General features: G+C 38.0%; 2 protein-coding genes across 4 annotated transcripts in view; one reads left to right on the forward strand and one right to left on the reverse strand.

The window, feature by feature from the left end:
• LEPROTL1 (leptin receptor overlapping transcript like 1) lies at nucleotides 1-11,219 on the forward strand. The gene is made up of 4 exons (XM_019750525.3): nucleotides 1-134; nucleotides 5,254-5,329; nucleotides 7,303-7,489; nucleotides 8,924-11,219. The coding sequence occupies exons 1-4, from the start codon at nucleotides 119-121 to the stop codon at nucleotides 9,038-9,040; spliced, it is 396 nt and encodes a 131-aa protein (XP_019606084.1). The 5' UTR covers nucleotides 1-118; the 3' UTR covers nucleotides 9,041-11,219.
• Nucleotides 5,336-23,027, reverse strand: part of MBOAT4 (membrane bound ghrelin O-acyltransferase MBOAT4) — a 26,167-nt gene continuing 8,475 nt past the window's right edge. For 2 of the 3 annotated variants that reach the window (XM_088793469.1, XM_019750520.3), the window contains exon 3: nucleotides 19,513-22,019. In XM_088793469.1, the coding sequence (XP_088649595.1) occupies nucleotides 21,056-22,019 (964 nt within the window). In that variant the 3' untranslated portion in view covers nucleotides 19,513-21,055. Of the gene's footprint in view, nucleotides 6,164-15,104; nucleotides 15,142-19,512; nucleotides 22,020-23,027 lie in introns of those variants that run through there. The other variant, XR_016019450.1, reaches the window with a different exon arrangement.

The raw sequence follows: 23,027 nt of genomic DNA on the forward strand, positions 1-23,027 counted from the left end.
GGCGGAAGTGCTGCGTCGCGCACTTCCGGGTGTTGTCTGGTCGCTGCCGCCGCGCGTCTGTGGTCTCCCGGCCGCCGCCGCCGCCTTGGGTCCTGGAGCCAGGAGCGACGTCACCGCCATGGCAGGCATCAAAGGTGGGCCTGAGACGCTGGACGCCACAGTGCTGGGTGGTCTTCTGGGGCGAGGGGGACGCGGCCCACGCGCGCCGCCGCCTCAGCCCTGGTGCGCGCCGCGGGGTCCTTGCGCCCGAGGCCGACCCCCGACCCCCGACCCTCCCTCCGCCCTCGCAGCCTCACAGCGGAGGTGGGCGCGGCGCCCTCTCTGAAAGGGCGGCGGGGACGGCGGCTTCTTCAACAGCCCCCACTTTCTGCTGATCTCGGCAGCCTCTCTCCTCCCCATCGCCCCGAGTACAAGGAATGAAGTGGTCTGCGGTCTCTTAAAAGTCCCGCAGCGACTCGGGCCATCAGACACGTTTTGCAGGAGTTTGCCTGCGAGAGAGAGGACGGCAGAGTGTGGGTTTGAGGGGTTCGAGGCCTTAGAGATGCCAACTATGGAAAATCAGTGTCATTTCCCACTTAAAAGGCGTAAGTGCGATCTTCAGAGGTCGAGCCGAACGGAGTCCCTCGGGAACGCCCAGGAAGGGCTTAGGGACGGTTCTTTCCGAAACCTGGGCCATCACATCCACTCTCAGGACCTGTAAATGCTCCGGAAACGGATGCATTTTAATTTGTGGTGGTTATGCGATGGGCTAGACCCTGTAAGCGACTCCGGGGTGCTCCTGTTCTCTGTCCTCTCCACAGTTGCCCGATGAGCCTTTTTCACATTTCAAAGTTTTTATTTAGTTAGATTTTTTAAAGATAGAATTGTGTTAAAACTTAAGGAAAAATTACTCGTTTGTTTCTTTAGAAATGGGAATGTTGCATTTTTTCCAACTGTTTGGCAGCTCTGTTAGTGTGATTAAAAGCAAATACCATTAACAGCATTTTCAACTTGACAAGAAACTACATTGATTTCCTGACCTGCGGCTTTGTAAAAGGGGCAGATAAGCAGGAAATGAAGAACTTTGATAAGTGTTTTCCTGTGTATTTTATTTCCTTTAACAACAACTTTTGTTGATCTTCTTCCCCAGAGTCACATTTTACTGTTTCTTCTTTAGCTTTAATGTCAGAAAACATTTTATTTCCCATATAAAACGTAATTTGAATAACTGAGATACTTTTTAATCTCCTTTTGAACTATAATAGACCTTTTTAAATCCTTTAAATCCTTTGAATCAATGCTGTGGTTTTTAGGGTGTTGCCAGGTTCTGTGCTCTTCCCCATTTCTTCAGTGTCATTAATGCGGGAGTCTCTCTCAAAAAAAAAGTAATTTCTTTCCGTAAACCTAGGTAAATATTAATTAGGTGAAAGTGTCTCAATGGAATTGTGCTTTACATTTCAGTCAGATTTTCTGATTGTTATGATTATCAGGATATTTTCTTCTTGGTGGCCTGTCTTTACATTAAGTAGTGTTGCTATAATTGAATTCCATTACTTATTTCTTGAGCCATTTGCTCATTGCTTTGTTATATATTGGGTTTCTCTGGTAACTCCCAGGTTAGGGAATTGGTCCCTTCTCCTACTTTAATTTCTTTGTAACCACAGAACCATCACGCTGTCTCTAGAGAGTTTAGATAATTGAGCTGTTTCATTGCTAGCTTAGAGGCTTTGGGAAGAGAAACCAGACTCATCTAAGTTTTGCTTCCAAATGTTGCATCATTCAATTGCAGTATAAATTCTTGTCTTGTTGATGTGTCATCTAGAACAACCATTTATGCACAAATGATGAAATTTATATATAAATCAGCCTAGATGCTGATTTCATAAGACTGGAGATACTTTACAAGTTTTGGAAACACTTCTGAACAATTTATTTAATTCCATTGGCATTTGTCTTATCCAGTATGACTGGGAGGTAAGATGTCACAGAAAATTATTTTTTTGATACCTGAATCTTACCTCATTTTACTTGATTTTTTTTTAAAGAAATTGCCTTTCATTAACTTCAAGAGTATACTCAAAAAATTTAGACTTTCTTTTTTTGATAAGACATAAATAATTGTTCTCTGTCAGAACAGAATTACCCTCAGAAATGGAATCTACGTGCCTGTTGTCCACGATTACCAAAAACTGGTATGCTTTTTGAGAATTTTTCTGCCTGATGTAAAATATTTTTCAGTCTTCTCCCTCCAGTCAGAGGGCAGATCTTTCTCATATGCAATTCTATCTCCTCTTTCTCATTTGTTTCAATATGGCAATCAAGATCATCAAACTTTATAAATTTTATGTCACAAGGTACAGGTAACAGTGATCTTTTCTGGGAAGGGAAAGTTACTTTTTACTTAATTTTGTTCTGGGTACATGAATATTATTGAAAAAATATAAATAAGCATTAAATGATTCTTTAAAATGAAAATGTTTTATTCTGCTGAAGTTCACAACAATTGTGTTACAAAACATGAATAAATAACCTCTGAATCAGAGCCCAAGTGGCTGTTTATAAATAATGTTAGCTTTAGTGTATGGGGTTTGTGACATCTACTATGTCTCTTTAGTGACCTTTGTTTCCTCCAGGATTCTAAACTATAATCTGGATAAATGGCTTCTGAATAAAGAAGGTGTTACCATATAGTATTTATAGTAGTGAACTTAGCTGTTTGGCAACTACTTTCAAAAAGTAGAGATGTTTTTTTACTTCTTCAGCATGTCTTACAACAAATATCTTTAGTGTTCAAGGACTTATTTGCATTTTAGCTCTAGTCCGACTCATTTTATAAAAGAAAGAAATGACATCCAGACATAATTATTTAGACAGCTAGTATGTGGCTGGTAGGAGGCAGGACCCAGCATCTCCTGACTTTCAGTTAAGCACTTTTTCTACTCTGCTACATCAGGTACTGTCTTTCCCTCCCTTACCTCCTCTTCTCTCCCTTTCTCTGTTTTTTCCTCCTTTGGTTCTTTTCAGGTATTCATTCTACAGGTATTTATTGTTAAGAGCTGGAGCATGAGCATCAACAACAGAAACCTTTTACCCTTGTAGAGTGAACAGTTTAGAAGGAAAGACAAATAAATCAATATAAAATTATAGCTGTGATAACTGAGCAAAGGGGAGGTGTACAGTGCAAAGAGAGCCTCTGCACATGCGTGACCCTCTGCCAGAAATGCTCCCCGCAGTTACCCACATGATTCACAATGATTTCATATAGATCTCTGCTCAGATGTCACCTCATCAGAGAGGCCTTTCCAGGCTACTGTGTCTAGAATAGCACTCCCTCCCCTTACTCTGCCTGATTTTTTCCATAACACTTGACTTTCATTTGGTTACTTTTTAAAATCGTTTTATTCTCCCACTACAATGTAAACTTCATGAGAGCAAGAGCTTTGATTTTTTTCATTATTTTATCTCCAGTATCAAGAACTGTGTGATATACATTAGGTGCTCAATAGATACTTGTTGAATGAATGAATGTAATTGGGGGAATTGGTCTATTCAGGAAGTTTGGAAAAACTTCACTGAGGAAGAACTGATTGAGCTGAGATATGAAGGAAAAGTAAGAGTTAACTTGGAGGAAAGAGGAAGGAGTAGGACAAGAATACAAGCTCCATGAGTGTGAAAGGGCCTTATCTCATTTATTAACATATCCCCAGGACCTGTTACATATTTGATGCTCAGTAAGTATTTTTTTAATGAAATGAATGAAAAAGTGTCTGAGGTAGAAGAGACAACATGTGCAATAGCCAGGTGAGGGAACCTATTGATTTCCAGGAAAGGAGAGAGGGCCAGTGTCACTAGAGTGCAGAGGGCATGGATGAGTAGCCTGGTGTGATTGATATGTGTCAGAAGTAAGGAGGGCAGATTATGAGGACATATTTTTAACTGACCAAAGCAAATGTAGACTCAGTATTTTCCTCATCATTTACATTGCCTTCCCTTGTAAACATAAAGTTCCTCGTTTGCTGTAAAATAAAAGTGCAAATTTCTTTCTCTTCTTTTTCTGTAACTGAAATATTATGTATGGCATTAAGGACTAAATAAATGTGTTCAGGGTTGACATGCCCTATATCAGTGATCCAAATAGAAACTAAATCTGCCATGCTACCATATCAGTGAGCATCCTTGATTATGACTATTTTAATTCAGAGAAGTTTTATCAGTAGTACTTGGCAGCATTTAACCCCTTTGCTGTTAATTTTGGTTTCTACATGTTAGATTTTGTCTTGGTAACTTTTAGAGCTTGTACAACTCTTAAACTTTAACTACATCATTAAAAAAAAGACATAAGTTATTCTTTTAATCACTGTAGTTGCAGAAATACAGATTATACATAACTCAAAATAAATTGATCATTTATTTATCTGCTTAATTCTAGGTCATTGATTAACTAGGCCTAGTCAAGAAAGTTGTTTGTACTCATTGATACATGTGAAAACACTTTGTAAAATATAATGCTTTGTATAAGTATGTGTCTGTAACTTTAGAAGCTACATTTCACTTTTAGAAACTATATTTCACCTGTACAATGCATCTGTTGCATTGTGATAATGCCTTAAAATAGTAATACTACAAAAAGACTGTACCCATTTTCCTGCATATTTTCTAATGTGTAAGAGATTAGGGGAGGAAACCCAGTTACAGTTTTGCCAAGTATTTAAATATTTGGAATAAAATTAATTGATTTAAATAATTAACTACAGATATCCTTGTATACTTTTTTCTTGTGAGTTTTGTGCCTGTTGGGGGTAGACTTATATACAAAGAAGCAGAAGCCAAACCAGAGAGATTTTCCCAATGGATGAGGCTTCTAAAGTCCAGTAAAGCTGACAGTGCAGAGTTTCTTCACATACTGTTTTTCAAAACGATAGTGATCTGTGAGTAAATATGGTAATAATGTCTGGAGGAGCATTGATCTTGCAGACTGGGATACTCATTAGAAATGGAACCAGTAATTAGGGTATACAGTTGTGTGCTAGTAATAGGTCAGGGCTTTGAAAATCAGTATTGCTTTATTTTGCTTTGAAGATGCTACGCAAGACTTAATTCTGATACTAGATAACTTACACTTTGGATAATACTTTTAATACATTTCTTTTGTGTGTATTGTTTTACTTTTTGCTTCTGGGATCACATGTAATGTTCAGACTGCTAATATTAATAAAAATAATATTAATTTAGTTTAATTAAATATTTCTATTTCACTTTTTATTTACCTTGCAGCTTTGATTAGTTTGTCCTTTGGAGGAGCAATTGGGCTGATGTTTTTGATGCTTGGATGTGCCCTTCCAATATACAAGTATGTAAAATTTTTTGTCTTTTTGAAAGTATAATGGCAAAATCTTTCTACTTTTACACCTTTAAAAAAGTTCTTTACTATTGTAGAAATAATCCTGAGAAATGTTTATTTGCCAAGGACAAACTTTTTTTTAAAGTGTTCACTTAAAGTTTGTTTGTAAATATTTTAAGACATCAAGGTGCAAAAAAAAAAAAATACTTTGGCTATTATTCCTTAACTATTGCCAAGTCTGTAACAGTAAGATAGCAAGACAATAGCCCAGCGCTACTGTCCAGTTTTGAGCACCTACCGATAAAATTAAATACAAGAAAATTAAAAATACCTTTTCAGCAAAACATACCATAAGCAGAGTCAAGAGACAATTAACTAAGAAAAAAAGTCATGTAAGCAATTACTTTTCTTAGAATAAGAAAGAACTTTTAAAAATTACTAGGATAAATTAAATATATAGAAAACTCACTAGAAAAATGAAAATATGAAATGAAAAACAAACCTGAAAAATAATTTCAAATTGCCTATGAGCACATGAAAATATACTCAATGTCACTCGAAATTAAATGAAATCCATTGGCAAGAATAAAAGATATGGGAAAACAGGCACTGTCATGTACTGCGAGTGGAAGTATAAATAACTGCAGTCTTGGAAGCCAGTTTGCTTGCAGCTCACAAAATGTATTTATTCTTGGAACTAGCCCTTCCACTTTTTAGAATTTCTCATACAAATCTACTTGCAGATGTTTGCACAGATATGTGTGCTCGTAATTGGGTGAGAGTATGGATGTTCATGGCAGACTTGTTTATAATAAAAAAAAAAGCTGGGAGCATCCAAAAGGTCTGTCAAAAGAAAAATAGTTAAATTATAGCACATCCATCAATGGAAATATGAAGCAGTCTTAGAAAGAATGAGGAAAATCTGTAAGTGCTAATACGTAAAATTCAAGATACATCGTTAAGTGAAAAGGTACGGTGATCCATTCATATTTTTAGAGTTTATCTGTATGGAAGTATGGAAGGATCCACAAGAAGCTCAGTAGGAGAGTGGGAAAGAAAACAGGAGATGTGGGCAAATTTGAGTTTTCACTTTTTGTGCTTTTGTATTGTTTGAATTTTTTTTCCTTAAGCATTTGTTCATTTGTAATTGTTTTCTATTCTCAAAATATTTAGGAAAAGATTTTTAGTAAAAACATAGATAAATCTTTGCTTATCATAAGCCTGTAAGTATAAGGAAATCTCCACTATGATGTGTAGTTTATTTTATGGCAGTTTCAAAGACTATTTCTTTTTAACTTTTTATTTTGAAATAATTACGGACTCTCAAGAATTTGCAAAAATAGTAGAGTGGTCCCTGTACCATTCACACAGCTTCTGCCAGTGGTATTGTCGTATATAACTATAGTTATATTATCAAAACCAGGAAATGACATTGGCACAATACAATAGCTAAACTGTAGACTAAAAGCCATTGATTTTTGTGATGAATTCTTTATTCTGGCTGAAAGTCTTCAATATTACTTTTCAGTTCATTTCCTGTATTTTGATTTCACTATTTTGGGAGTTCCTAAGAGACGTTTGGAGGTGTTCCAGCACTATGCTAAGGCAGGATATCATTGAAATCAAGGGCATGAATCTTGAATTGTAAAAATTACTGTGTTAATATTCCTCATTTTCCATATTCCTCTTTATAACCTAAAATGAAAAATATTTTTAATTTTGGGTCTTGATTCCAATTGTTATAATTTATAAAGCATTTTCTTGTAATATAAGAAATACTTCATTGTGTCATAATTGACATTAGGGATACTATGACTAGATGTTTCTCTATTCAGTGTTCAGGTGATAGCTTATTTTTAAAATGTATCATGCTTTCTACCTTTAGTTGTTATTCCTTTAGTTATTATTTTTAAAAAGCATATTTTATGTGCGGGAAAATAACAGATGGCAAAAACTGCATTAACTTATTTTTCTTTTTCTAGCCAATACTGGCCCCTCTTTGTTCTCTTTTTTTACATCCTTTCACCTATTCCATACTGCATAGCCAGAAGATTAGTGGATGATACAGATGCTATGAGTAACGCTTGTAAGGAACTTGCCATATTTCTTACAACAGGCATTGTTGTCTCAGCTTTTGGACTCCCTGTTGTATTTGCCAGAGCACATCTGGTAAGTAAATACATTCTTCACTAATGTAATGTAAAGTTTTTCTCAGGAAAAAGTTTTTGTTAAATGACATAAAAAAGGGCCGGCCGAATGGCTCAGGTGGTTGGAGTGCCGTGTTCCTAAGGCTTGGATTCCCACATGGGCCACTGAGCTGCGCCCTCTACAGCTATGATTGTGAACAACAGCTCTCCCTGGAGCTGGGCTGCGGTGAATAGCCGGAGTTAGGCGTGAGCTGCCCCGGGCTGCTGAGTGCTGCCATGGCCTACCATGAGTGGCTGGCAGCCGGCGAGAGTTGCCGTGAGCAGCTGCCCGACGACCGGCGACTGACTGCCTCAGCAGGCGGGGGACACCCAAGTCTCCCAATAGCAGCATGGGTCAGGGAGTTGTGTCCTACACAAGTAGACTGAGAAACAACGGCTTGAACTGGAGTTGGGGGGTGGGGGGCCGGAAGAAAGGGAGGGGGAATGACGTGAAAAAGAGATGAGAGATATAGGAGACTAGGAGATAGAGATAAAAATCTTACTTTCATTGTTAACTGATAAACAGTATATTAGAGAACATGGCTGGGGGCTGCAGCAACAGTTGGCTTGCCAATACTTCGCCCTCAGAATTGGGCACAACAGCTGACCAAGCCAGTGCTGAACAACCACAGGCCTGCCCTGTACAGCTTAAAACATGGAAGACCCAAGGAGGTCCTGTGTTCTTTGCAGGTGGGAAAGTGCAAAAGAGAAGGGGCTGGGCTACATATACTGGCTTCTTCCTCCCACATTCCCCAGTCAGATCAGTCTTCCATCTCGGGAGCTAGAGAAGGCGGAGAAGATAGGCATGTGGAGAGGGCGACTACTCCTCCTGCCCCTTTAAAAGAATGTGCATGAGTGTGTTTTCACCTTTGATACTTTAAATTTTTTTTTTTAATTTTATTCGGGAATATTGGGGAACAGTGTGTTTCTCTAGGGCCCATCAGCTCCTAGTTGTTGTCCTTCATTCTAGTTGTGGAGGGCACAGCTCTCTGGCCCATGTGGGAATTGAACCGGCAACCCTGTTGTTCAGAGTTCACACTCTAACCAACTGAGCCATCCGGCCACCCCAGATACTTTAAATTTAATATACTCTCTAGATAAATTTTTAGATTCACTAAGGAAGAGTTGGAACAAATTTCTTTATAAACGGAAAATTGTAGAATTCTGTTCTGCCTCCTCATGGCCCAAAGTCAGGCTTGCCTTTGAACAGTTAATCATCTTTCCGTGACTTTGTCTTTTTAAAAGAAATAGAGATAAATAAAAACAGCAATACAGAAGTACAGGTAAGTGTTCAGTAGTGTGAAAGTTATTATTACAAGTCTTATTTGTTTTAGATCATAATTGACATACGACTAGAGCCTTGATTTGCTTTTCATTTTCTCTCTGCTAACTGGGTGTTTGTGTGTTATTTCCATAGATTGAGTGGGGAGCTTGTGCACTTGTTCTCACAGGAAACACAGTCATCTTTGCAACTATACTGGGCTTTTTCTTGGTCTTTGGAAGCAATGACGACTTCAGCTGGCAGCAGTGGTGAAAGAAATTACTGAACTATTGTCAAATGGACTTCTTGTCATTTGTTGGCCATCCATGCACACAGGAGATGGGGCAGCAATACTTAATGGGTATAGCAAGCCTCTTGGGGGTACTAGGTGCTCCCGTCTCACTTTTATTATAAGCATACTATTTTCACAGAGACTTGCTAAAGGATTAAAAGGATTTTCTCTTTTGGAAAAGCTTGACTGATTTCACACTTATCTGTAGTATGCTTTTTGTGGTGTCCTGCTGAATTTAAATATTTATGTGTTTTCCCTGTTCAGTTTTTTTTTTAAATCAATATACAATGTTAAACAGTTTTTAAATGTAATAACCATTCACATTGGTTAGGAATTAAGATTTCTGCTGGCTGTTACTGGGCTAAAGTATATTTTTCCTCTTAAAATTAACTTCATTATTACAAAAAGTTATAAAAGTAAGTTTTCAATCAGTCAGGATGACATCATTCCCAATTTTATGCAAACATTCAGACTGTTGGCATACCTTATAGACTATATACTCAGTGCAAATATAGCTGCATTTATACCTCAGAGGGGCCAAGTATTAATGCCCATAAGGATTGCTGGTTTTGCCAGTAAGCAGGTGTTTTGTGAATTGAAAATTATTTTATGGAATTGCTACAAAGGAGTGCTTTTCTTCTCAATTGTTAGAAGAATTTTTTGTTAAATTTTAAGATAAGGGTGTAAAAACGGATTTTGACATATGGTTTTTATTTATGTCTATGATAGAGTGAGTTGCATTGTGGGAGGAAATGATGTTGAAATTCCATTTTTTGAATCCTGTTTCTATTTATAAGCGATCTTTTGGATCGTCTATCAGCCTTTCATGTTTTACTATGGGTAAAATGGACATTCATGGAACTACTGATAAGGGAAAATTGTGTGTTTGCATCATATATACCAGAAAACCTTTCCCTGTTCCCTCCTTTTAACTTATTTTATACGATGTATATATTAAATAACTTTTCAGATGTAGTTTAACAACACTTTAAATTAGAGGTGTTGAGCTCACCTGGAAAGGAATTGCTATGCCATACATTCAGAGTGCTCCCTGCCCCACAAGGCCTTGACGTAATTAGCAAGTGACTTGTTAGTCTGGCAGATAATTCATACATTAACAATTTAAGATTTAGACCATGGTAATTATAGTTCTTATCCTCTAAGGTTATATATCATGTGTACTTTAAAAATATTTAAGACAAGTTTCCTGTATACCTCTCAGTTGGTTTGATTTTTAACTCATCATGATAGATCTGCTGTTTATTTTTAATGGCATTTATTGTGTGAATTAATGCAAAGTAGCCAAATCCAGCTGTACAGCAGCTTCAGACACAAAGCTGACCCAACAATTCCGAGTAACTAAGCATGATCAAATTGCAGTGGTTATTTGCCGCTCACAATTATCCGTACTTTTTTCAGGAGCTAGTTATGAAAATGTTCAAGTTGGTCTGACTATTTTGTTAAGGTTATTTGTTTGTATGTTTCTTCAGTATACCTACATAAAAATTGTTTTGTCTTGAGACAAAACTGAGTAATCATGACAGCTATCTTTTGTTGTTTTATAAAGTTTATTTCTCAAGAAAATGGGAACAAATTTTGGGTTTGTTTAGTGTTTTACTAAAGATGCCTAAAAGCCACAGGTTTTATAGCTGAACCCAAGTTGTTGCTTTTAGTTGTGAGATGGGAGGCAGAATGAAATATCTGCCCAGTGGTTGTCCCATTTACATGTTAGGCTGAAAATGGCTTGCAGTGTTATAATGTTGTACACTTAAAGAAGAAGGTACGGATACACATGAGTTAGCTGGTGAAACAGTTGGGAATTCAGTGCCTGTGATTTACTCAATTTTTTTGGGCAGGAAGTACATTCTCTGGTCCTTCCCCATTTTCTGTTCTAGAATGTCAGTGCAGTGCACTGCAACTGTTTTATTCACTTGGCCATAGACTCTTTTTCTAACAGCTGCACATTCTTCCTGTATACTAATTACACTGGCAGCGTTGTGTCTTTGATCTTGCACACTAGCTCGACATAGTGCTGTCTCTGATTTCTAGGCTAGTTAACTTGAGGTATGAATTTTCCATAGAATATGCACTGATCCTGCATTGCCATTGTTCTATGGAAAGAAAACTTTTGATGATGAAACAATAAAGATTTTAAATATGTTTTTAGTTTGTGGGTGTTTTTGAAATGAAAATATACTGCACACTTCAGTTTCTGAAGTGCATTATCCATTTTAATAGTGTGATACAAAGCAGCTATGACATTAGTTATAATGTCATAGTCACTTCCAAAATAAAATTGAAGCTATAATAATAAATGTTATAATGAAGCCCTGTGATTTTGAGCTCTAGTAAAAGGATTGGTAATCTGGAGAATTAGAATTTTAAAATTTTTAACCGTTTACAAAAACAGCCATAGAACGTTTTGTTGACATAAAAAGACTACTGATGATCTAAAGTCAAGGTTGTACTAGTTCTAAAATTTTCAGAACTTTTTTATGACTACGTGTTTTAATATATTTACTACCATTTATTATTGCTGTTTACAAACGTTTCAAACAGTTAAAGGTAAAAAATTAATCTGTGTGGTGGTACAATGTAAACAGAGAAAACATGAATCTCGCTCCAAATTGTCCTAATTATAGTCTCATTGTATACTTTACAAAGTATGGATTACAGGTTCTTAGTGTCTGCTTTAATATGATTTTAGGGGGAATTGTCATAATCCAGATTTCTAGAGTTACTCTAGAATATTTTATTAAATGTGACTGGATTCATAAGTTTTAGGTAACTTTGAACCAGCGTGTCAAATTTAACAAGCAGCCATGCAGCAGTACTGTTAAATGATATGTACGTTTTAGATCTCAGGATGCTTTATGATGTATAAAATTGGTGGGAAATGCAAATTCATATTTCTTCCACCTAAACCTGTATTGTCCTTTCTATCAATGAAGATAAGGGAGCTCTTATTTTATTACAGGCCTCCTAATTTTCTAGCATTCCCAGGGAACAGAACATACCCTGTAAAATAAATATTGCAGATAACTGAAGCTTAAGTCAAAAAGAACTAACACTTGCTAACTGGAAACCTGAATGAAAGCAAAAGATGTTCATTGTCTGCCAGTAGTGGCGTGCAGGCTTTGGCAGATGTAAGTTTTTTCAGGGGCTGACAAGATTCTGCATGCCACTGCTTTTAACCAGATGTAGGAGATTTGTGACTTTGGCAGTAGTTTCCTTACCTGGGTAGTAGTGGAAACTTCCTTACCTCTGGATTACAGGTACAGATGTCTAGCTCCTTAACTTTTGTTTTCCCAAGCATTCCAATGATTTTTTTTTTTTTAAACAACTTTAATACCAAGATAATTCAATGGGGAAAGAATAGTTTTTTCAACAAATGGTGCTGGGACAACTGGATATCCATATGCAAAAGATTAAAATTGGATCCCTACCTCACACTATATTCAAAAATCAACTAAAAATGGATCATAGACCTAAATGTAAGAGCTAAACTATGAAAGTCTGAAATTTACATCATTGTAAATCTTCAATGACCTTGGATTAGGCAATGGTTTCTTAGCTATGACAAGCAACAAGCAACCAAAGGAAAAATATATAAATTGTGCTTCATCAAAATTTTAAAACTTTTGTGCTCAAAGGACACTCAAGATAGTGAAAAGACAGCCTATGGAATGGGAGAAGATATTTGCAAATTATACCTCTAATGAGGATTACGTATCCAAAATAAATAAATAACTCATAACAGTGGAAAGACAACCCAATTAACAAATGGACAAAGCATCTGAATACACATTTCTCCAAAGAAGATATACATGCCAATAAGCACATGAAAAGATGCTCAACATTAGTCATTAGGGAAATGCAAATCCAAACCACAATGAGATACGACTTCACACCAATGGGATGGCTAGAATGAAAAAGACATAATAAGTTGGTGATGAAGTGGAATAATTGGAACCTTCATACAATACTACTGTGAATTTAAAATGGTGCAGCTGTTGTGGAAAATAATTTGCAGTTCCTCAAAAAGTTAAATATAGTTACCATATGACCCAGCAATTCCACTCCTACATATATACATAGACAATTGAAAACATCCATACAAAAGCTTGTACATGAATATTCATAATAGCTCAAAAGTGAAGTATCTGTTCTTTTGTGAAGCATCTTCACATTTTTTTGCATATTTTTACTGTACTCTTATTGCTCTTATTACTGAGTTGTAAAATCCTGTGTCAGATATATGTGTTATTTTTCCCATTGTAAGGTTTGTGTTTTGCTTTCTCCATGCCTTTCAAAAAGCAGAAATTATAGTCTTACCTCTTATATTAAGGCCTATGAGTCATCTCAAGTTATGTTTTGTGTGTGGTATGAAGTAAGAGCTGAGGTTCATTTTTTTCTCCATATGAATGTTCATTTCCAGCATTTATTGTTAAGACTATTTTTCCCCTTTGAAGTTTTGGCACTTTTGTAAAAAATTAATTGACCATATAAGTGTCAACCTACTGTGTCTTTATGGTAAGCCTTCATACTCTTCATTTTTTTTCCAAAAATTGTTTATGCTGTTCTCAGTACATTCATATAAACTTTAGAAATAGATTGCCAATTTCTATTTTTTAAAAAGCCTATGATTTTAATTGATATTGCATTGAATCTACATCAATTTGGAGGAGAACTGAAATCTTAACAATTCTCTCAGTTACCTATTGCTGCATAACAAACCACCTCAAAACCTATTGGCTTAAATCAGCAGTCATTTAGCTTATAAATCTGCAGTTTGGGCAGGGCAAAAGGTTCATTTCTGCTCCATGTGGTATCAGCTGAGGTGGCTTGACTAGTGGCTGGTGGATCATCTCCCTAGATGACACGTTTAACGCTGGCAAATTGGTGTTGGCTGTCAGCTGGGAGCTCAGCCAGGATGAGGGCCAAGGACTCTTGTTTCTCTCCTTATGAACCTCTACCTGTCCATGGAAATGCGGCTTCATCACAACATGATGGCCTGACTCCTAAGAGCAAATGTCCTGAGAAAACCAGTGAGAAGCATATGGCAATTTTATGACCTACCTTGAAAGTCACATAGCATCACTTGGGTCAGACCAGTCAAAAAGGTATCCTCCCCCAACCCAGGTTCAAGGGAAATGGCCATAGACCACTCAATGGGAAAAGTATCAATGTTATTTTGTAAGAAACGCATACGGAAAGGAATATGGTATCCATCTTTAGAAAATGTAAACCTCCACAATTTTGAATGTTTCAGTCAACATGTACATCTCTCAAGTTTTTTTGTTGTTTTATTTTTCTCAGAAAATGTTTCTTAGTTTTTAGTATGTAGGTCTTATACTCATTTTACTATTACCGTGTTTTCCCGAAAATAAGACCTAGCTGGACAATCAGCTCCAATGCGTCTTTTGGAGCAAAAATGAATATAAGACATGGCATTATGTTATTATATTATATTATATTATATTATATTATATTATATTATACCCGGTCTTATACTAAGACTGGGTCTTAGATTCATTTTTGCTCCAAAAGATGCATTAGAGTGATTGTCCAGCTAGGTCTTATTTTCAGAGAAACACAGTAGGTTGGTACAAAAGTAATTGCAGTTTTTGCAATTATTTTTAATCTTTTAAACTGCAATTACTTTTGCACCAACCTAATGTATTTTACTCTATCCCTAAATATTTCAGGGTTTCTAATGTCATACTGGCATAGTTTCTCTCAAACCTGAATTGTGAAGTATGTTTGCGTGGTTTCCATGTCTTGTTCCTGTTTAGGAAACTATCCAGGCCTTTAATTTATTTAACAATAGGAAAACAGTATAATTTCATTTCATGAAAAGTAATATGAAGCAAACAAAGGGTAAGGAGGTGGGAATGCTGTAGTGGAAAGAGCATTTATTTTAGACAAGGTGGTTCTGTACATTTGAGCAGAGACATGAGTGATGTGAAGGAGCAGCCATATGTAGATCTGAGTGAGAATATTCTAGATTGAGGAAACAGCAATTTCAAAAGCTCAGAAACTTACCGTTTAGGCAGATAGAAGGAAGGTCAGTACAGGTGGACTGCAATGAAGAAGAAAAGGCCAAAGGTTAAGTTGGTAAGAGTAGCAGGTAAACTGCACTGCCTTTTGTAAACTATTCTTAGAGGTGACATACCATCACCTCTGTCATAAAATATTTGTCACACAGACCAATTTTGGTTGAATATGGGAAAAGGTGAATACCAGGGAGAGGAAATGGATCATTGGGGTTATCTTAGAGGCTTCTTATCACAGTGATTTTTACAGTTTTCGTTCTTTTCATAACAAGTTGGGGAAGGGAAATTCCTTAATATGACTTCACTCTGCCATATTTACCTAGTAGTCTTTTGCATAATTGTTTTCATGTAAATTTTTAAGCCTACACAAAAGTAGAGAATATATTGAGCTCCTATGTCCCCATCATGCAGCTTCAACAATTCTTAACGTGTGTCCAATCTGTTCTATGTGTATGTCCCCCATTTCCTCTACCCACTATTATTTTAATGTAAATCCAAGACATTTCATCTGTGAGTATCTCTAAAATGTGACCTGTTTATTTTTTAACATAAGCACAATATTATTACACCTGAAAAAATTTAAAATGCTTAAGAAGAAAAGTTGAGAAAATATCGCTTTAGTAAGTCGATACCAGAAAATGCCGCCCATGTTTCCACACTAGTGGATCCATTAAGGCACTTGATTTAATATACTCAGATTGGCCATGCAACTAAACCAAGGTAACAACTGCGTTATATGAATTGTACAAACTCCATGCAAGTAAAAAATATATAAACACATTATCTTGATTGTAGCTTAAAAGGTATTGCTAAGATAGTTGCAGCAAAAACCAAGGCAAAGATACTTCCTTTGAAATAATCTCATCTCTATTATAATTGTTCCAGGACATGAGGCCCAAAGCAGATTAATGTTACAAGTATTTGACAGTTATCAGTTGCCAAATATAGACTGAGAAATCAAAACTATTATTCAAGAAAGGGAGAATCAAAGGAAGTTCATAGTGTTTTATTAGTACTAGGGAAATAATGTTTCAGTTTTTTAGCAAGCCACAAAACTAGCAGTTTGTTCTTTTAATACAGTGAGAAATAATTGGAAGAAATATATGCCAGTTGTTTATAAAGAACCTTAGACACTCAGCAGATTATCTTTTACTTCTTCCTGCAAAATTTTTTGCTTGATGAATAGAGGCAGATTGGGAGAAAGCTGCTTCACTTTTCCTATGTTGAAAAATTGACAAAGCACTTACACAATCATAATGCCTTCAGGTTTAAAAATAAAGGATATTTTATCCACCTTTAGTTTTGGCACACTAGGAAACTTGGGCCTGGAGAGGGAATGGCTGGGGTCACACAGGTGGTTAGTGCTAGCCCTGGGACTAAACCAGACCCTCTGCCTCCTAGAGAGGTGCTCTGGCTACTTCCCCACTGGGCTGTCTCGTTAACATCAGAATCAGCAGTGATTACAAATCAAATGCTAAAGGAGCAATAGCCATGTTACTAGACCTTTTTTTAAATTTGTTGCTTTGGAAATAGGTGCAGTTGAGAAAGGTCACATACAATATAATCCCTTCACTTCTCAGTGCTGCTCCCCGAGATGATAGGGAACCAAGTTTCCTGCACCATCTGCTACCATGTTTCCCCGAAAATAAGACCTAGCCAGACCATCAGCTGTAATGCGTCTTTTGGAGCAAAAACTAATTTAAGACCCGGTATTATATTGTATTATATTATACCTGGTCTTATATAAGACCCAGTGTTATATTATAAAGACCCAGTCTTATATTATAATAAGACCAGTTCTTATATTAATTTTTGCTCCAAAAGACGCAATAGAGCTGATGGTCCGGCTAGATCTTATTTCCTGGGAAATACGGTATGTTACAAACATGTAAAGAATCTCTTGGCCTGATCACTGTACTGTACACCTGAAACTGAAGTTGAACCATAATGAATGTCAAATATAATTTATATATATATATATATATATATATATATATATATATATATATATATATGTATATATATATATGTATATATATATACATATATATGTGTATATATATATGTATATATATATACATATATATATATATATGTATGTATAGTTACAAGAAGCGGAGTACAGCATTAGGAATAGAGACAGTGGAAATGTAATAGCTGTGTGCGATGTCAGAGGGGTAGCGGATAGGGGGACGAGGGTTGTCACTGTGTGAGGGATATAAATGATAAATGTCTAACTATTACATTGTTTAGTGCACCTGAAACTAAGAAAAAAGAAAATGGAGCACATTGCAATGAAGAAAAAAAAAATCTGTTGGAAGTGGCTTGAATCTATAGTCTAATAGTTGGCATTTTAATCAGGATAATTACTAACGATTGCCATTTATTCTTTTATAGCAGTTGGTCATTGCAATACCCATAATCTATTGGTCTCTACAGTGTTCCTATGAGAACAGAGGTCAAATCAGCTCTTTCACACCCACGGAACCTGCTTCACCATCAACCTGCTCCTCATTGTTAGATCCCTTTCCCTTCACCCAGGATTGGCAGGCTGGCTGCCAGGACCTCTCAGGTGACCAGAGAGACAGCTCATTGCCTCCAGGAAGTCGGTCACATAGGCTGAGTAGCATCCTTTGGACAGAGGCAAAACTTGGCTTTCTTGGCACTTACCTGGTTGCCATGACAAACTCCTCAAAATTCTCCATCTGGGGGCCTCCTTTCCCATGTTCTCATGGAATTGATGAACAAGGATTGGATGTGTATCAGTGAACTCTCCCTGTGTCTGCTTTATAAAACTACATGGGTAAAAAAAACCAAGACTGGATTGTCTCCTGTGGAGAAGTTTAACAATTAGGGTGGATCGCCAAGTCTGGGCTCCAGTTTAGATCCACTGGCTACCTATTGGTCACGGCACCTGCCAACAGAGTAAAACCAGCACAGGTGAGTGGTTACCTATGCATTAGAGGGACGTGAACCTAGCTTATCCAAAATAATAGGTCAAGAGGTGAACTTAAGTTTCCATGGAACATTTATTAGATAATGCCATTTCACAAACAATGGTATCTGTAGTTCCTTGGTGCTCTTAGGAAGACACATTTTGTGGCTTTCTGTTAAATAATTTTCTAATTAAGCTTTGCCAGGATTCTGAGCTTTGCAGTTATCATGGTTTATCCCCTTTTCAGGGATTTCTTAATCACCAGAATTGCACACAGTGATATTTTCAAACAACTGGATAGGGTCCCCTTCTATCAACCCCCCCAAAAATGTTACAGTAATGGCTCCTACCAAGCCCTTCAGAGTGATTTCTCTGATGAAAGGTGGGAGTCCAGGGGTCAGGATGTGTATGCCCACTGGGGGATGTTTCAATGAGTCGCTCAGCTCTAATACTTGGCCCACAGAACCTAATTCACTTGTCCAGGGCTCCAGTCTACAGGCTGTTGGCCCCTTCCTTGCATTTGTAGAAGATAAGCATGATTTGTCAAAATACTATTCTGTTTGGGCCAACAAATGGGCCAGAACAAGACATAAAGCCGGGGAGGCCTGGGGGCGACTTCTAGATGAAACAAGAAGAAAAACATCAAATCCAGTTCTGGAAGCAGGTCAGAGCCATGAGGTTAATAAGAGGTGAATAAGCAGGTGCTACCAGGCACGTATCCAAGGGAAATAGAGGCAACCGGTAGAGTCTTGGGAGTGACAGAATCAGTAATTGAAGGAAAGGAAAACTAAGTTGCCAATTACTGAGGGAGCATCTGGGGCAGGAGTCTGGAACAGGAGTTAAGTCTTAACAAAGGAAATGAAGACTGGAGGAAGATCCATTCTCCCTATTCTCTACCCTTCTTGGATCCCAGGATCACATTTCTGCAGACAGATGGTTCCTGCTGGCTTTGACTTTCCCCTGAGATTGAAGTCTCTCAAATCGCACTGTTCTTTATCCTGTCCAGCTTCATGAAACCCTTCTTCTAGGTTGCAAATAGAAGGGATGGAAATAGATGTTCTGGTTTTAACCAATCAGAGGAGCAGAAATTATCCTTGGCCATGAACAGAGACCAAGGGCCATAAATTTGGAGACTGAATTGCATTTCAAAAGACTTTACTAAGCAACTAATTTTAAAAATTGAACATTTTCTCATAAGCATTTCCCTAAACATTAAAACCACTCACTTAAAAAAATGATTGAAGTGTAACATACTACAGAAACTTACGTATATCTTAAGTGTGGAGTTCCAAGGATTTTCACAAACTGACACATACATACATGGAGTCAGCTCCCCAGAAGTGCCTCTCTGAAAAGCACCCATTGTTAATAGCTCTGTAGTCTATCATAATTTGCTTAACTGTTCTGCTAATGTTGACTATTTTCTTTTTCTATAATAAATAGTGCTGCAATGATTATTTAAATTTTCTCCCAACTTACTACACTACTACCACCACCCCACTTGCCTTTCCGGTTTGGAATCTCAGTGAGGATCATTAGTTTAGTAACGTGTTCGGAATGCTCTTAGAGTCATTCAAAACGCCCTTGGCTATATCTACTGTTTCCCCCTTGACTGTCCCCAACCCTGGGAAACCCAACTGGTCTGTGCTGTCTCCTTTAAGCTACTGACTGTGGTGTGAGGAGTATAGAATTGTGATGATTCAGGCCAGCCCACATCCATGCCATCTGTTCATCCAAGTCCTCGCTGCTTGTTGTGTTATAGTCTGCGTGCTAAGACTAGGATGTTTGCTCCCTTCGTGTTAGTGAGTGATATTGACTGAGAACTTGCTAAGTGACCTAACTTAGTAGTATTAGGCAGACTTCTAACTTAGTAGTCTTTTTGTCAGGCTTTAAATAGTAAAAGCTTGCAATTTTGTATTTTGAGAAGGATGAAAATGATTGGTTTGGGAAGTTTAGATAACTGTACAATGCTTCCTATGGCAGAGGAGATGTAATCCTGGGTAAGCAGGTGATTTTAAGCAGTACACAAATACACCTCTTTCATTTAAACAAGTATGTGTTTCTTTTAGTGAGTACTAGAATAAAATATAATTAGGACACTAAACCCAGTTTTCACCAATGCCAGTTCTTAAAAAGAGGGAAGTCTTTTAAAAGTAAGTGGAGTTAAAGTTGATTTAAAGAAAACTAGTAATTATATACTAGTCCAGGAGGCCTGCAGATGGGTAGATGGTGAAAGTGCTAGTTAAATGGCATTGCTTCACTGTAACTTGGAGGTGCGACGTCTTTCAGTGTATTTTAAATCCTCACAGAGGAAAGAACAGAGGGAATTATTTAGGATATGTTGAGAAAAAGGAACCAGACCCTCAAAGTTGTGCTAAAACAGTGCTTACTTCTTGTTACAGGTCTCTTCATGTGACATATTTCATGAATCAGTTTTGTATTTAATAATTATGTAAGTGGTTATCAAGTCTTAGCTACATTTTCAGTTTATTAACATATCTCTGAGATAATATCAGCCTTTTCATTTTTAGACCAAGTTTTTCAGATTAATAAGGATGAGTCTCTAGTTCATGTAACAAGCCAATATAATGGGATTTAAGTGTTGTTTCGTTGGTGTTCTTGTCTTGCTAAACTCACATGCCAGGATCAAGTGGACCAATCGGACACTCAATTTTTAGAAGTCCGTGTATATACCATTTGCCATTTGGTTCATAGTACTTTATGTTTTTATGTATCGCTTTTCTTAAACTGCTCCTACACCAAAACTGCAAACTACAAGGGAAGAAACAACGTCTTTTTTATTTCGGGGGTCCTCTGTACCAGTATAATAGCTTGCTAAAATAGACACACAAATTATTATGGCAAGATATCAGGTATATTCATGCAATACTTAAAAAAAAACCTTTTATTATGGAAAAGTTCAAACATATGCATCAACAACGCACCATCTGCCACTTTCTAAATTCTGTGTCATGGATGTATAAGATGAAGGCTGGGGAAAGATGTCAGTTAAATTTATACTTTCTCTTTGCTAACAGAAAAAGCAAAATACAGTACACCATAGGAAAGACACTGTTGTAAGAATTACACAGCAGCCAGAGAGAGGAGAGGCTCCTGACCTCCACGGCCAGCATTACGTAGGCAATGATGAGTTGGGTGTGGGCCCAAGTGACAGTTCTATAGACCAGCTGCATCGGCCAGGATCTGATAAACAAATTGGCAAAGGTGTGAATCAGGTAGTCAGCTTCCACCATCACAGCCCAGCAAAGGAAACCAAACACCTGTCCCGGATGGAGTCCATGCCACCAGGCAGAGAAGGCAAAGGTCTGCAACAACGGCCAGGCCCTGCCGTGCTGGAAAATGAGGCGTCTGAGCCACCGAGCTGTGCTTTGGTTCCACTTTCTCGTGAACAGGGATATTCTGTGGGTTGTTTCCAGTGTCCAAATGTCCGCATCAGGGATGTATCCCTCCTCCCCAGGGCTCTGACCAAACTCAGATCCAAAGCCCGCTGCACAGAGGAGGGAGTCATCCAGGAGCCAGTGGGAGTAGTAGGTGAGTTTGAAGAGCCCAGCTGTGGACCACATGACACAGATGCACTGGAGTCGCTGGCAGTCAGCCAGTCCCGCGCCTGTACTCACCACCCCCCTCATAACCACCTTTAGGCACTCTAGTCCCAGAATCTGCAGACCCCTCCAGGTCAGAGCCCAGAAAGAGTGTCTGGGACACAAAGAGCTGGACCCTTGAACACGAGCCTGAAATCTCTGGAAAGAACACAGAGGGCCTCCTAGGAGAGCAGGGAAAAAGAGCAAGTAGCTGAAGTAGGGCAGTGCCTTACACAGATGCTCAAACAAAGAGCTCCTGTTCCTGATGCCTCCTGATGCTGCCTCCACTTTTCCCTCACAAATATCCAGTGAGAGGGATGTGACCCTCTGGGTCAAGAGCATGAGGGAAGAAAGAGTGATGCACAACCTGAAAGAGATGTTTTTTAAAATGTAAAAACACTCCGTATTTATTTCACCCCATTCCAGTCCCTCCACACAATGCCACAGAAAATGGGGGCCTCTGAACAATTAAGATCAATCTCACAACCTGCAGTGTCCCCCTGCAGTGACTCTTGGAATGGGCGGCCAGTTGACTCGGTTAGAGCGCGGTGCTCATAACACCAAGGTCGCCAGTTTGATTCCCACGTGGGCCAGTGAGCTGTGCCCTCCACAAACAGATTGAAAAAAACAATGACTTGACTTGGAGCTGAGCTGCGCCCCCCACAAGTAGATTGAAAACGACTTGACTTGGAGCTGATGGGTCCTGGAAAAACACACTGTTCCCCAATATTCCCAATAAAAATTTGAAAAATAAAAAAAGACTCTTGGATTAATTCAGAACCACAGGCTACTCTGGGCAGGATCAAAAGGTAAATGGGGAAATTAATCATTAGAGAAGCAAATAAAAGAATCACAAGAAATATTGTGGGGAAACATTGATTATAATATTTCTATGAGTGGTTTATAAAGATTAGGATCAGGGACCTGGGAAAAAATTGCCATAGAAAAAACAAACACTTAGTAGCAAAGAGATGATAGGAAGTTGAAGATTTTAAACAGGAACATTCCTGACTAAGATTCTGAGGGCTTCAGGATTTGTGCTGAGAAAGAGTGAGTGAGGCTAGAGGTGAGGCTGTGCCCTGAGTCCTTAGCATTCGAGGTGTATTCTCAACCAATTGCCTGAACTGTTCCCGCTGCACCATCACAGAGAAGATCCTGCTGACAAGATTACTGGGGAGAAAATTAATGAAAATTACAGCGACGTATTCTACAATCAGGAATGTTCTCCTGTGGAGAGAAAACAGCACAGTTTCCCAGTCACTGCTGTTTCTATCTGTGTGTCTGGGGATATAACGACAACTGACCTCCCCATTTGACTTACCCTGACAGTAAGCAAAGTAGCCTCCAGATGCCACCAACCCCTGTTCTCTCACCT

This window comes from Rhinolophus sinicus, chromosome 16, assembly GCF_057876585.1.
Source record: "Rhinolophus sinicus isolate RSI-liver-muscle chromosome 16, RSI-T2T, whole genome shotgun sequence".
Lineage (NCBI taxonomy): Eukaryota > Metazoa > Chordata > Mammalia > Chiroptera > Rhinolophidae > Rhinolophus > Rhinolophus sinicus.